Raw genomic sequence first — 16,005 nt, 5'->3', positions numbered from 1 at the left:
GGTCAGTGCTTGGTCGGGCTGGGGGGGGGGGGGGGGGGGGGCGGGCGATTTATTGGTCAGCTGGTGGTGAGGTGTTGTATTCTCTTCCCTTGTTATTTCCTTTATCATTATTATCATTGGTGGTAGCAGTAGTGATTTGTGTTATACCTTAGTTACTAAACTGTTCTTATCTCAACCCGTGGGAGTTACATTCTTTTAGATTCTCCTCTCCGTCCCTCCAGGAGTAGGGGGGGGCAAGAAGGGGGGGAAGTGAGTGAACGAGCTGTCTGACTGGGTTTAAACTACAACACCTTGTTATTTCCCTTATCATTATTATTATTGGTGGCAGCAGCAGTGGTTTGTGTTATCCCTTAGTTACTGGACTGCTCTTATCTCAGCCCGTAGCAGTTACATTCTTTTCTTTCTCCTCCCCATCCCTCCGGGAAGGGGGTGGAGGGGTGCGGCGTGGGGGAAGAAAGGGGGCGAGTGAGCGAGCAGGATGCGTGGCAGCTGGGCTTAAACCACAACATCTACAACTAGAGCCAGCCTCTGAGGCTGATTCTGAGCTAGTACTCATTTCATAGCTTAATTCGTGGCTGTTGTATGATTACAGCTTACAGGAACAAGGAACTGTCCTAGTTTTTTTTAATTCCATTTGTGTCTGTACCAAACTAGCCTCTGCACTTCCACGTTATGACATTTTTTGTTTATTCTGTCAAGCAAAGAGGAATTATAACTGCTTCTTAAAAGTACTACATTCTGATATTTTACTCTGAAGTGCATTCAAGGAAGGGCTACCTACCTGAACAGAAATCTCTGCAAGAAATGAATCTTCAGCCCATAAAGGCTTGAAACCACTATTAGCACACTGTCTTTAAAATGAAATTATCTTCCAAAGAAAAAATAAATGAGAAAGTGTCAGCACCACCAGCTACTAAGATTTATGCTATATAAGGATAGCTCTAAACTCAAAAATGACAGGAAGTCTGGATAGCATGTATAGATGAAATTTATAGTATATCATTTATTTGAATCTATAAAGGCACCTGAAATGCTGTAGTTGTGAGCCACTGTGATTCTAAATATTTCCTGGAATTTTCCTTTAAATATCAGGAAAAAAACTCCCATAGAAAATAATGAAGACAGTAGTAATTTGGAGAGGGCTATTTAAAAGAGGCAGCCAGGATGTCTGCCCTCCTGCTTTATCACTAATACTGCAGGTTTTACATTATGGTATCCTGGGCTTCAAATTAAATGTCAAATTCAATTTGCCACTGAAAACGTGAAGTGTGTGACTGCCCTTAGAGGGGTAACCTGACAGCACAATTTCATAATTGGTGTCTGCCCTAATACTGAGTTAAAATACAGGAAGAGATGTTATTTGACTGCAGTCATATCTTACTCTTAAAATATAAACAATCCATCCTCAGATAGGCTAAAATACATGTGGTTGAAATTTGATCCCTTAGTAAAGTTCACTGGCTTTATTTAATATCTTTGGGGGAAAAAAAAATGTTTAATACAGTATGAAAACAGATACAAACCTTCCTGAATGGGATCATGCTACCAGTTACATTTTTATGTCTCTGACATTTAGCTCATAATAAAAATGAGATTTGTGAAAGAAAATGAAGAGGTGCTTATTCCACTTAGAGTTATTTATTTTTTTTCCTTAATATTAAGACAAGCTTCTGTTTTAATAATGAGATCTCTATTTCACTTTAATATCCTATCATTATATCTTAGTGAACTATCTGCCATATAAGGAATAATAACAAGGAATGTTTAAATATAAAAATGCATCCTCCAGCATCTAGACACTTTTAGTACTGGTTGTAATTAGAAACTTAAGAAACATGTTCAATTAAATATGCTCATAAAAAAGCCTGATACATCTTTGTAGAACCAGTCAATTTGTTGCATCATTAATATTCTTCAGTATGGCAGTTTAAAAATGTATCGCAGTGTTTCAGTGGAAAATAGCTAAGAACAAAATTATTAGCATTTAAACCATGATAACTGTTTCAGAAAAACAACCAGGTGTTTTAAATATCTTCTCCAAACTGATTTTGTTTTTACTGATGCATTTTCAAATTCTACATCTTCATCTATAGCTCTAGCGGCTAAATTCCAAATGCAATGTCTTTTTACTGTATATTAACTAAATTCTTTGCTAGCCTGCAATGTGACAACTACTAATTCTAATGAGATAGTCTAGTCCAACCATTTAAATACAGCAAATAATATTTTCTTCCTTTTTTCTTACTAATCTGGATAGTTTGAGATTGACTTAGGTATATATTTTAAAAATACACTCAGTATTAAGAATTGTTTCCAGGAGCGTCTAAAGTGACTTGTGTCTCTTAAGCTTAGGAAGCTTTTATCCTATCTTGAATTGAAGATGTAATCTTTTCGACCTGTTTCATGTTTTTTGTGGCAAATCCTCTCACCTGAATACATAAGTAATGAAACATTTGTGCTTACGCAAAATCTTGTAAAATAGTGATGTACCTTTGTCATGGTGTCTGTATACGTAGATCATCTCGACTTGGACAACATATGCTTTATTCTTTCTCAAATAACAGTATAACAATACAGAAAGATGCCTCATATTTCAAAAGCAGGATGTTTTGTTTCGAACAGGCTGCCCAGAGAAGTGGTGGAATCACCACACCTGGAGGTGGTTAAAAGATGTGTAGAAAGTTAATTGAGTAATTTAGGGTAGCTGTCTGGGCTTCTGCTGAAATCAGGTTTCCATCACAGTAAGCCAAAAGAAAAAGGTTGTTCATTTCACTCTAAAATAGCTGTCAAAAATGGTTTGAATACATTTTCCTTCAGGTTGTCTATTTCTCTTCTTTTACTAATAAGAGAGCTTACATAACTAATTTCTGAAGTGTCAAATTGCACATAATTTTTCTCTTTATTCTTTATTTCCTACTACTTCCTTGTAATGAATATTGACACAAGTACATGACTGGCATAAAGGTTTCTGGGATTTGAAGAAATAACCATTTATAAAGTTAATAAAAGAACAACTGTGGTAGTTGTGAGGAAATCTATTTACTTCCAGTTCAGGCTTTAAGAAACTGGAAAATCATGCTGATGAGGTCAATCTGTGTTGCAGTGCTTATTCACATACCTAAGCAGGGCTTTTCAGACTGCTTCGTTGCCAGCGGCTGCTTCTCTGAAATGTGAGTTAAAGTTTAGTAACTGTCAGTCTGACAGATGGGGGGAAAAAAAAACAAAGAACCCAGAATTAATACCATCACTTTCCTTCTCACAAGGCTTTGTCCAATAGGCTGTTATTCATCAAAGAACATGTCCACTCCTTACAGTGGGAGCAGCATGTCAGAGCTGCTTTAGTCCTTGGGAGTAGCACAGGAATCCAGGATTGTATCCCTTCTCAGCACCCAGTGCCTACAGGTATATCCTGAAACTCTTGACTTGCAAAGCAGTACTCTGATTTTTTCATGCTATATTCAAATGAATGTGGGCAAATAGCAGCACCTCACCATTGCTAGTTTAGAGAAGCTGAGAACTATTTCTGCCATCTTCTCATTTCCCTGAACATGCTGATGACATTTTTATGTCTGATTTGCAGTAGGAAGCCCAAAGAGGACTTAGCTCCTCTAGCAAGTAACATTGAATGATACCTGAAATAATTCAGCACTAAACCAGCCTTCATGGTCAAATTACTTTGTTAATCTCAACTACACTCAGTAGCAGATGACTTGATAAAAAAGTAATATTAAACACTACGAAAATTCAGTCAATTGCCTGAAATGTTATAATTTCCTTGCTTTCATCACAAGATTGATATGCATGTGTTGGAAGGGCAGACATTCTGCATCTTCTATTCAAAACCTTGTTTTTTGAATATGTCTTTACAAATATATTCAATTAATAGAAAATAATCAATGTTTAATACAGTATTAATTTCTTATAGGTACTGTGCACAGTTTTCAAAACAGGTTTAGTTCATCTGAATAATTCAGAACCTCTTGGACTCGTAGGCATTTTGAGATTCTTATTCAGCATTTGCAGTCAAATATTTTGTTTTGGTTTTCAGAGCAGTAGTTGAGACACTCATTCACCAATTTAGGAAATCTGAGTGATCCACAGTTCAGAAATAGCCAGTTTGCTTCTTTTGAACAGTAGCATTCTATGCTTCTTCCTAGAATTTGACTGGTACCTTTGAAAGCTATATTAACATCATGAATTAAAAAAACACCTTATAAAATATTAATTTAGATACTGAAAGTCCTGGTGGCTTGCCAGGAAGAACCTGACAAGGAAAAGTTCCATTGCAGAATAAACTTTTAATATTGGTAGCAGTAAATTAAGTGTTCATAAGCCAACTCAGAAATTGTTTTATGAAACTGCTAAACTTGTGCTTTATTAAATTTTCTTTACAATAGGTTGGACTGTTATTAAAACTTGAAAATAAATGATCTTCCCTTGGGGTGATAATCAATGCTACAAGATGCCTTGCTGTTTACATTGGCTTAATATCATTTCACTTTCATTTGTCCTATATCAAAATCCACTGATACTTCATTGTAAAAGTGTCTGTGGTATGACTTTTATCAAATATTAACTTAATATGTTTTTATTTAATTTAAACCATTTTGTAAATAGTATTGCCAAAAAGACATTGGACTGAGCAAATTGATTCTTTATTGAAAACAAGCAGAAACATGAACTTAATAGAGGTTATTTATATTCCGTATACCCAGTATTTGTCATAATCATGGTCTTGTAGTTAACTTTATATGTAAATAAATCATCAGGGAACTCTCAACTCTCTTTCAAAAAATTTCCAGCCAAACTATCTCCTCTGTTCATGATGGACTTTGTAGCATCTGAACCTTTGCTCTTCTGAAGACTCTAACCAGGTCTGATACTCATGGGAGCAAGAAAGACATGCTGACCTGCTGACTGCAGCAGTTCGATTCAGGTATTCCAAGCCCTGACTGAAGTAAAGGTTGTGCAGGAAGACACCTGGACTTCAGTGTTGAATAGAAGGCTTCATTTCAGTGTTTTAAACTGTTTTTAAGTAGGACCTCTGTCTTTTTCCAAAAGCCTTTTATGGAAAGCCTAGTCAGTGATACTTAGCTCATTGCATTGATTTTATAGGTTTGCCACCTTGAGGAATCTTATTAGCAGTTTAGTTGCACCTTAGACCAACATCCTCCACTAACTAAATATGAAGATAAGGATTTCCTAGAAACATTATCTAAAACCACATATCTGTTCATTGTAGCATATGCTGTGTTTTTCTTTCCATTAATCTCCTAATTTCTTCAGTTTTTGATCTTTCAAATCCATGCAGAATATCAGAATTGCTTATTACTGGTATTATTTCTTCATTACCTGTGTGTTCTTTTTCTAAAGGAAAGAAAAAATTAAATACTGTGAAGTGCCAGTGACTTAGGCTTTCCTCTCATATATATTGATATAGGAAAAAGAAATACATCAGTGAGCACTTTTTCTTTTTGAAACAAGTCATATGCTTTCTTCTAAGCACTATAGTCACTGTAGAGATAAAGACGTGCTACACTGCTTGAAGAGAGGATATGGATTTAAGTAATCATCCCTTTCATATTGGTAGAGCAAAATTGATAAATATTCATATGATGGGAAAGGAAAATTAGGTAGTGATAATGGAAGAAAGAACTTTGATATCAGTATCACAGTATCTGGTAAAAATCTTCACTTCTTAACTATTTTAATTAAGAAAAAGAACAAATCTTTGTAGCTACATATCTGTTTATCATATGTTCTAGAAAAAAAGTAATAATAATAGGTACTATTATTAGAAACATTACATTAGTTTAAGTCTCTTGTACATTAGTGTTGACATCATTGCATTCTTCCAAAATTCTGTTGGGATTCAGAACCACGAGACAAAATCCAACCAAAGCAATTCATTAAAAAATACTGACTGGTGAATGTTTTAATAAGTTGTCTATAACCAGCACACAGAATTAAAGAAATTTCAAAGCAATTTGGCAGACATTCTGGGGAAAAGAAAGGACTATGGATAGTACCATGTGGAATTTGCTAATTCTTCGTGCAGAAGAAGTTGAATTTCTTAGAGAAATTATATCACTATACATCACCTTTATTTTGGATCACTGATTTTTACATAAAATTCATTATTTTAAAAAAAAAAGCTTACTGATTTTGCATATTTTGTGAAGAAACCAGGAAAAAAACCCTCAGAAATTGTATACATTCCATCCTTACTTTTAAAATCTAGACTGTAGAGCTTTGTCAAATCATGCACTATGCAAAAGAAATCTATGGGACAATTTATATTCTGGACAACTTAATTTTATTTTCTTGCACTGAATTACCAATGAAGCAAACAAACTGTTCCAAAGAAGTCAGTTGGATTTTTGGAGGTCCAAATCTATTTTGGGGGAGGGGAAATAGTTACTGTTCATTTGAAATTATTTTATAGTTGTTTTGAGAAGCATCTTCAGCGGTATTCTTTTGCATTGGCATATATATTGGAGTATTCATGACTGTGTATTTTGTTCTGTATTCTTAGGATTAAAATGTAAGTGCTTGTTTTGAAATACTTCTCATTCTGGGATGGAGATACGGCTGGGAAATAATCCAGAAAGTTAACAAGATTTTCAAATCAAGAACAACTGAATACTGTTTGTATATATATGCCCTTAAGCTTTAAGAATGAGCCAGGTTTAGGAATGAGAGCATTCTTACCAGATCTAAGAGAATATCTATTAGCTGCTTTTAAAGCAATAATATTTTTTTTTTTCTGTTTAAGAAAGAAGATTTTGTTTTTAATTGCTTTAGTGCAGCTTTGGTCTTTTTGCTATAAGCAGTAAGGAAGTCTTCACCCAAGATTCTCTATAAAGTGAGAGCCCAGTCATCCAAAAATCAGATGACAGCCATTGACAGTACAGCCCAGTGTTCATCCCTTCATTAAATCTAAAGTAGAAATTAGACTATAGGTCTATATTTATTAAATATAGCACCTTCATGCTCTTGCCTGTATTATTTCCTAGAAAGCACCTTTGTGATTATCCTGCATGCCATGTAGTAGCACAATATATGCAATATATGCAATTGTCTTTGAGAGACTGTACAAACTGTACTCCTCTGTTCTTAGATGTACAATAAACCTATGTTGCTATGCTGTTTGTCTGCATGGCCAGTAAAATATTTGCCAAGTATCCCAGAAGATTCAAGAAATACATCAAAAGTACAAGTAAACATGCAAGATCCTTTCATGATGATAATAGTCAAGTTTTCGAGATAGATATTTAAAAAGGTATGCAGGGATATATTTTCCCCTATGTTGTTTTGTTATTTTCCTACTGAAATAGCCAATATATTTATGCAACAAATACCATAATAAGAAGGTCAGTGTCCCACATTCAGGAGTTAATTCAGAGCATCTCTCTGTCATTGTGTTCTGCTTTTACATTTTAATATGCCTGGGTAACAGGGCTCAAGTTGTTTCACATTAATAGGGTCAGGTTATGTAGGTCACAGTTAAGGATGGTCATATAGAAGCTGTTATAGATATTTATCTATAATAGTTAAGTATGTATATATGTGAGATAGATATTAAGCTCCTTATCTGGCACAAGTTCTCGTAACTCTGTTTCTTTAATGAATCTTTCATTAAAAAGACATCCCTTTTCCCAGAGATCTTAAAATCATTATGTTTGAAGAATACAAAGATAAATGCATATAAGTGTATCTTGCATTTTGATGTTCCCATTGATTGACACCTTTCTGCTCTACTAATCACATCCTTTGATACTGTTTTTGAAAAGTCTGATGCAACAGGCACAATAACATCTAAAACTAATGCTAACAACAACAATCTCACACTTCACTGCTGGAAACCTTGGTATATTTTTTCCTGTTCATGCAACAGAGAAATCACCGAGTTAGCATAATTTCTATTTTGTACTATTATAAAAGCAGCTGAAGAGAAGAAGGAAAAGAGAAAGAAGAGAGTAATAAAGTTCAGGGGGACTGCTGGGGGAGGGAGGGAAGCTGTGCTTTACCCTCTTTAACAGATATGGCCATAAGGGAAAAAATTAAATATTAATGAAAATACTTATTTCCCAAAGGCGAAGAATGCTGAACAAGAGAATTCACTAACCAAAGGAACACAGTGACCGAAACCAGATTATCACTGAAGTGAAAAACAAAGGCAGCTGACATTAATAATTAATTGAGGAGGTTTCCTGTGGATTTTTAGATGAGCTACAGGCACTATGTGTAAAGTCACTTCACTACCAGATTGTTATGTTCTCTTTCAGAGACACTTATATTAGAGTGTATACTTGATATTAAGTTTGCCTGGTCTGCATTACCTGGAAGGAAGTATGATCATAAATGGGAATTTTTATCTGTGTTGGAAACTGTACCTGCTGTGCTGTAATAAATGAAAGCTGACAAGCTGCACCTTTAGATTGTTGCAGGAATAACTACCAGCAACATAAACAGCTGCTGTCGTCTTGTGTTCACACTGTGTGCCTTTCTATATATGAAGTAAAGGCTGTCAAAATAGGTTGCAAATAGAGATGCTCAGAGAGCAGTTGAAATGGAATAATCCATCAGGAACCTACTCTTACATTATGATTTTTTTTTCTTTTGTCAACTGTGTTGAGCTTTACCTCTGCATGTTTAACTGTGAATTTTCTAATATACAGGACAGGACCCCCAAACCAGCACCTGTGGCATGCAACTGAACTGATTGTAACCTGTAGTAATCACATTATGCCTCAAAGGGTGCTGATAGGGGAACAAAGCAAAGTTGTCTTTGTCTCATTGTTCTGTCCGATTGGATTGTTCTTGTAGCTGTGGATCATGACCTCTAAGGGTTAAAGATTCCTTGGGTTTAAAGAAGAGGATCTCAAAGGTTTCCTAAACAGAGATGGCTAATTAAGTCTTGGAGATGAATTTTATGTTTGCAGCTTGATGCAGTCTAAGAACAGAAGTACACTCATGTCCATACAAAATCAGCTGAACCTTCTCATATTTTAGATTGAGTTTTCAGTCATTTAAACACAAAATCTTTAAGCCCTGGTGTGATAAGTTACTGATATTGTTAAAGTGATACCTGATTACACAGTCGTCAAGATGTAGTGTGCCAAGATGTATGTACAAATCATGGACAAATAGAAAACTAAATTCTGATGTAGAGTAGGAATAATCTGTTCTGTATAAATGGTGTTTTTTTTCAAACCTTACATGAAAGTAAACTGGAAGAAACCAGAATATATTTCAGCCAATTTGCAAGTAGTAAAAATGCTTGAATTTTCCTAGAGCAAATTATTTTAGTTTGGGATTTTTAAAATGCTTTATACCAAACATCAACATACTGCTTTCAGGAGCAGATGAATGCATGCCAACCTATATGCTTTGAATATGTTTGCTGCTATCTTCTGTCTAAGTTCTGCTTTTTTCTGAGATTCAAAGCTTCAATCCACATAGAGCATTTGGGTGATATCTATATACATATATACATAAAGCACTGCCACGAACATTTCAGCTATTAACACAGGTAACTACGGAAGCGAGATCCCTGTGAGTATCTGTCAGGCTACCTGCCACTGTGCAAACCAAGTTCTTTGGAACTGGACTTTTAATTGCACTACGACCAGCTTTGTCTCCTGAGTTGTCTATCATACTATTGCAAGATATTTTTAATTTTCCTGACAGAGATTTGTCTTTGTCTCACTAGGCTAAGCTTTAATGAAGAAACGTCAACATTGCTAACAACCACACAAAGAGGGACCTTTACGACCAAGGATGTGGTTGTCATGGAAACTGTTTCTGTTTCTGTCACTCACTGGCTGTCTTTCAGGTAAATCAAAACAAACCCAAGAAAACTGTGTGTGTTGTTTCAAGGCTTTTAACTGCGAACAGAAATAGGAAGATGTAAAAGCATGCCAGAGAAGAGCAACATCACTATTAAAACTATTTCCCTAAGTGGTGAAATTGTGAAAATTTAGATTAAGAGATGATTTAGAAGTGCTGTCCGTCTGCCTTTAATTTGTACATAAATCTGAAAAACATTTAAAAGAGAGGATAGCTATGTACCTAATTTGAAAAGGCAACAAAAACTTCACTGAAAAAAAAAGAAAATAAAATTGGAAGATTATTCATTAATTAGCACAGTGCTTTCCTAAGACTAACTGCTGCAGAATGTTTCACTTCAGGATCCTGTTCTGGTTTTGGAAACTATCTATTAGGTTATTCTGTTTTTTTCTTAATTATGTGTATGTTTTTTTATTGGTCATTATGATTTCTGTCCATGAAGTAAGTGTATTTCTCTTGCAGGTTTTTCTTTTGGCATTAGTTTAGTTGTCTTTACCTTTGCAAATAATAAAATGAGTTAATAAATAATCATTTAGGCTTCTCACATGAGAATTTTTGTAATCTGATAGCACATTGTCTCTAATTGATCTCTTTTGGCTGCCCCATTTTCTTGATGCTGCCCATTATACTGTCTCTCAACAGTTACTAATCTACTCTTTTCTTAAATTCTCCCAAAACTTACTTTTTTTTGTGTCATCACAAGATGAAATTTAGTAAAAGTCAAGTAAACAAAATATTTTGTTACAAAACTGTGATATTGAACACGGGAATTTAATAAAGGAAAGTGCCTGTGAATATCAGTGGAGATGCTTTAGATGCATACATGAAATAGTCTGATGCCGTCTGGTTTTCCTCATAGAGCTTCATTATCTCAAATTATCTAAATCCATTACTTGTGAACAGGCAATATTTTTCTTTTTTGTCTTGTGTTATGAGGCACATGATCAATGCTGTTAAGATTTTTATTTTGGTGATTCTAGTAGCAGTGTCTTACCACCACCATCTATTAATGTATTTTTATTTTTTTTAAGTTGAAAATAATATTTTTATTGTTGCAATTTCCTAGAACTTTGATGAAAAATTCTGAAGCAGTTCAGAAATTCAAATCTAGAATTTCTTGTTAGGAGTGATACCTTCTACTTGGCAAATATGAGAGTTAAAGACAACAACTGGCAGAAGGTATTACACTGTGAAATTAATGTACCAGAACCTGCAGTTGGTTTCACATAGCTAAAAATCTCTTTACTCTCAACAGCTGTTAAACAGAATAACTCGAAGTATTAGATTTTGCTCCAAATACCATTATCTATCTCTGTACTACACAATAGCATATTGCAAAATTTCTGAGACACATTTCATACACTGACAATTCTATATACTAATATTGCATATACAGGAATGAGTTTCAGCTGTTTATCACAGCCATCATTTAGTTACATACATTAAACCAACATCTTGCAAAGGCTTTAGAGGATCTGATGATTTTTTAAAGCATTCCTCTTTTCACATTTCATTGCAATTTGTGATTCTCTAGGATTTGCAAACATTTATTCCGTATTGCTGGAGTGGATTTAGACTTCTGTAAGAAATAATTTTTAACTGCAGTATTTGTTTTCATATGGTGTTGAATATAATCTGATACATATATTTTTCTCATACTCAAAAATTATTTTGTGATGATTTCATTAATAGCAATTCATTGCAAAATGTAATGCTGTAAGAGCTGAAATTAACAAAAGATAACAAAATTGGGTTTGAAGTTATTTTTAATTAGATCATCTGTGTAACTGGTAAATTACTGTCTCCATACCTTTCACATTTGATTATATCATTCTGCATTTGAAGCTGCTTTTATGTTAAAGCACTCAGTAAAACATGTTTACAATGGCAAATAGTTCCTACAGTTGATGCAATTCAAGGCAGCCTAGGAAGTTAGATGTCTGAGTGCACTCATCTTAACAATGGAGCAATAGATATATTGATGCTGCTTCAGTAACATAAAGTTCATTCAATTCCTGTTGTCTTGAGCTGTGTTAAAATTCAGCACTTATCCATTAAATCATCAGATCATGGAATCACTCTTAGCAGCAGCCAGTGTTTGGAAGACAGTACTACACTGTTGAATTGATTTTGCAGTGGTGAGGGAAATCATCCAAGAAGAGAATAGATGACCTATCTAGTTTGTGCGGACTATATTTTTATATCATTTTTATCTTAAAGCTGACCCTGGTATTTCAGGTTTTGCTTACACATGAATGTGTGCAAGTGTACTTAAGTTATGTGGGAAGTAAGTTTTGGGTGGAGAAAAAAAATATTTTCTGAATACAGGCTGAGAACTGAATTATGTCACTTTATTTTAGTGTAAGCAAAAGATACTTTCGGACTTCAGATCACATTTATGTATTTGCATTCGCATAAACTTCACATTTATGCAATATTGCTACTTAGCAGATGCAAAGAAGGTCTTAAGATTGATAATATATGCCTTCTTTTATTACGATGTATTACTGCTCTTCAAGCCAAATTGGAGTTGAAGAACCAAGCTGCCGTTTTAGATTTAGGGTCTGCCTCACTTCTGAGCTGACTGTTGGAAAACATACTTTTTTTTTTTCTCTTTCCCATGAGGCTTTCCTGTAGGGAAAGACCTCAAGCTGTATGGGAACAGGTTACCAAGGGCCGAACTCCTAATCTGAAATTCAGAGGAGGCTTTCATATCCAATTTGTTTACAATAATACCCAAAGTGACTTCAGAGGTGGCCAGCTTAAATTTAAATCAAGTCTGTCAGAATTTAATCTGTTGGTAATTTTTAACTTTCTTGAGAGTTTATATATATATACATATATATGTTATATATACATATAAATAAATAAATAGTTAAAAATTGTATGTTCAGGGTGTTTTAACCAGTGTAAGTATGATTTTTCAGTGGAAAGCCACAGAATTATAAGCATATGACATCAGCAACTTTGTCTTCTGGATGATTTGGTCACCTGTGTGTTTCTCATGCATAATCAGGATTTTATAGGACCACAATGTCCTATGTACAATGGGGCTGGGATTATGTTCCAGGGGTTTTACTTTCCTGGTTCCCCATAATCACTTTGCAGTCTGCTTTTATGTGTATAGTAAAGTCTATTTTTGCTTCATGATACTAACTGCTAAGCAGATAATATTTTCTTTGTCTAGAGTTGCTGAGGTCTTCTTGCAACAATTTCTCAAAGAACCTGGAATTGAATATTACTGAAAGGTGTTGTCTTATAACAGCACTCCCTAACATTGGAATAAGACAAATCAGCGTGTCTCTTGTGATTTAGGAAGAGGTGTATTTTTAAAACAGAACAAAATCACATCAGATTATGGGCTCACGGTTAATAGAAAAAGTAAAACTACAACTTTTATTTGCAGATATAAGACAAAAGCCAGCTTGAGAGTAGGGCTCCTGTCATTCTTTTTAATAATTATTGCTTCCTGTGACAAGATGTTTCAAAGTTTAAGTATATGCTAAAGTTTCCATAGTAGAGTGAGTGGCATTTTTAGAGTTCTGATTCTGTTTTAATCTAATATATACCCCTTACGCCTTTTTGTTCCCCTGCCCATTTGTCTACTTCTAAGTTATTATCTACTTCATGTTAATCAGGTCAAAAGCAAGACTCATTTTCTCTGTAGGACTTCACAATTCATGGCATCAATGAAATTATGGGTATAATGCAAGTAGCAAGGCTTCACAAGGTAGAGGCAGTACCTCTGGGACCCAGTGGTCACTGCTCATAGCACTGAGTAGTAAACACTTGCCCTTAAACCTCATTTCTATGTACTGTTCGTTACTTTTTCACATAAAATATTTTCACTACCAAGCAAAGACTCCCTAAATAGTGTTGTTTTTTTTTTTCCCTCTGCACCCCTCAGTACGGTGCCTAAAGTTAAAAACAGTGTGACTTTTTCTGAATAGTTGCTTGCTACAGTATGATATGAGTGGACACTTACTAAAAATGCTCTTCAGCAAGAGAGCATATGTGGAACAAATACAAGTGTCCTGTCTAGTGTTGACCTACAGCTGGCAGTTATATGAGGTGCTTCCTGTCTTTTATTATGTCCATCCCTCTCCATCTGGCTGCCTGGAGGCTTTTAGGAACTGTTTCAATCATCTGCACTTACCATCTTCCAAAGTGCATCTCAAACCTACTCAATATGTGACTTTTAGAATTCCAGCAGCCACTGCCAGGATTAAAATTCATAGCCTAAGGTTCATAAACTCATTAAACAAACCATATAAAATATGCATATCACTCTGAGTGCCAGGACTATGTCTGAGTTTTATTCCTGCTCCTTTTAGACAATGTCCTCCCTATGTCAGAGCGGACAGTATGTGAAAGGTTGCTTCTCTGCCAAATGAATGATGAACACATGAATGACCAGTGTTTACCACTGATAAACCTATACAGTTATCCACCTTCCCCCCAGCCCTGCATTGCTGACAACATAGGAAGTACCATGCAACTGTCGCTTTTGATAGCTGAGCATAAAAACCCTGAGACAGAGATGTAGATAAGTACTAGTGCCTGGGGACTTTCACATTCTCTGTCTTCCAAGTAAAATGGAAAAGTTGGAACGCACTTAACCCTTTTAGAGCCCGTCCAGAAATACTGTGTTTACAGATAACTGCAAAGCAAAAGAACAGTTTGTCTCAGTGCGGAAATCCAAAGTAGACTGCTACTTGTATTCTTACTCCTTGATTTGGTGCTTAATTGAACTGGGGAGGAATGCACTTATCTACTCAGTGTTGCACTTTGTATAATTCTTAACTCAAAAGAAGGTAAAAATGATTTTCCACTGCCATAATGCTGAAGTGTGTTTCATGTTAAGCAATCAGGACTGTTACATACTGGAAATGTTGTCATGAAGAAAGGCACTCTAAGTATGCACATAAGAAAGTATTTTTATGAGAAAACCTTCTTCATGTTTGCATGTGAGGTTTTGGGGGTCTTTTTTCCTACATTTAACTATTTCTGGAATAAATGCTTTAGGTTTTTATACCTAGATGGGGCTTTGTAATGATATGTTCATATGCTGATATGCTATGCTTCAACTTGCAGGATACCGAATGTTAAGCAACACCTTTCTTTTAACATGAAGGGCCTATAGTCTTAGCCTTTTCATGTCTAAGACCACAGTAAATGTGAGCGATAATTAGAAGAAAAACATTCTCATGCATACCAGAATTAAACTGATATTTCACGACATAACCATAGTAATATATCTGCTAATATCACTGCCATACTAGAACATACTTTAATTAACAACCTAATTATAATCCCTCAGTTTAACCTAGATTTAGTCATTAGAGAGTTCCTACCTCCTAACAGCTCTTATCATTCATACAGTTGTCCAGCAAACTGGACAATTTAGATCAGCTCCAGTTTGGAACTGGGATGACAAATCTGCTTCCTCCAGAAAAAAAAAAAATGTAATACCCATTGAAAAATAAATTCCAGTCATTCTATTGTTACCATCAATCTGGAGAAACCTTAACCTGCAGATCTGTCCATATTTTTGTGTTTCCTCTTATTTGGTGTATAAGTCTGCATTAGACAAACTGTTTTAGAGTCAGCTTATTGCAATCTGATCCTTTTAAAATGATTTTTATTATATTATATATGAAACTGAATCACATGTTTTTTACTGATAGAGTTACACAAAATATAATGAAGCAATACTTTTGTGTCAAGATAATGATTTTACCTTTCTCGCAGTTCAGAAATATCTGTAGATTTCAAGATTACGTAATAGGATAATAGCTCTACTACTTCTTTTCATATTTTTTGAATGATATTGGAGATGACATGCTGTTGGAATTCAGTTCTGACATACTCCTGGAGTTTCACCTTGACCTGGAGTCAAAATGTCAATCAGTATTACCAGTTTATAACTGTTTAGATTAAAGTGTTTGTTCATCCTCTTCATCTTTGTGGTTAAAAATTTTAATTCAAAACTCCATCATTTGAAGCTAAGGATGCTCAATGTCTATAGCACTGCTTTAACCTAGCACTTATTTCAGAGTACAATAGGGAATGAGCCATTCTGTTTTGCTTAATGTTTTCCCTGATATTTTATTTTTTACTTCTTAGAGATTTCAGACTGCCTCTTTAGTTTTA

General features: G+C 34.9%; 1 protein-coding gene across 5 annotated transcripts in view; it reads left to right on the top strand.

Moving 5' to 3' along the window:
• Window positions 1–16,005, top strand: part of CNTN5 (contactin 5) — a 723,743-nt gene that overhangs the window by 294,569 nt on the left and 413,169 nt on the right. For all 5 annotated transcript variants that reach the window (XM_061457841.1, XM_061457839.1, XM_061457838.1 and 2 more), the window contains one exon: window positions 9,716–9,838. In XM_061457841.1, coding sequence (XP_061313825.1) covers window positions 9,784–9,838 — 55 coding nt within the window. In that variant the 5' untranslated portion in view covers window positions 9,716–9,783. The remainder of the gene's footprint in view (window positions 1–9,715; window positions 9,839–16,005) is intronic.

The sequence above is a fragment of the Pezoporus flaviventris genome, unplaced genomic scaffold (assembly GCF_033815535.1).
Source record: "Pezoporus flaviventris isolate CSIRO_AGI_PZ_B2104156 unplaced genomic scaffold, CSIRO_AGI_Pfla_v1 ptg000025l, whole genome shotgun sequence".
NCBI lineage: Eukaryota > Metazoa > Chordata > Aves > Psittaciformes > Psittacidae > Pezoporus > Pezoporus flaviventris.
This window is presented reverse-complemented; position numbering and strand designations above follow the sequence as displayed.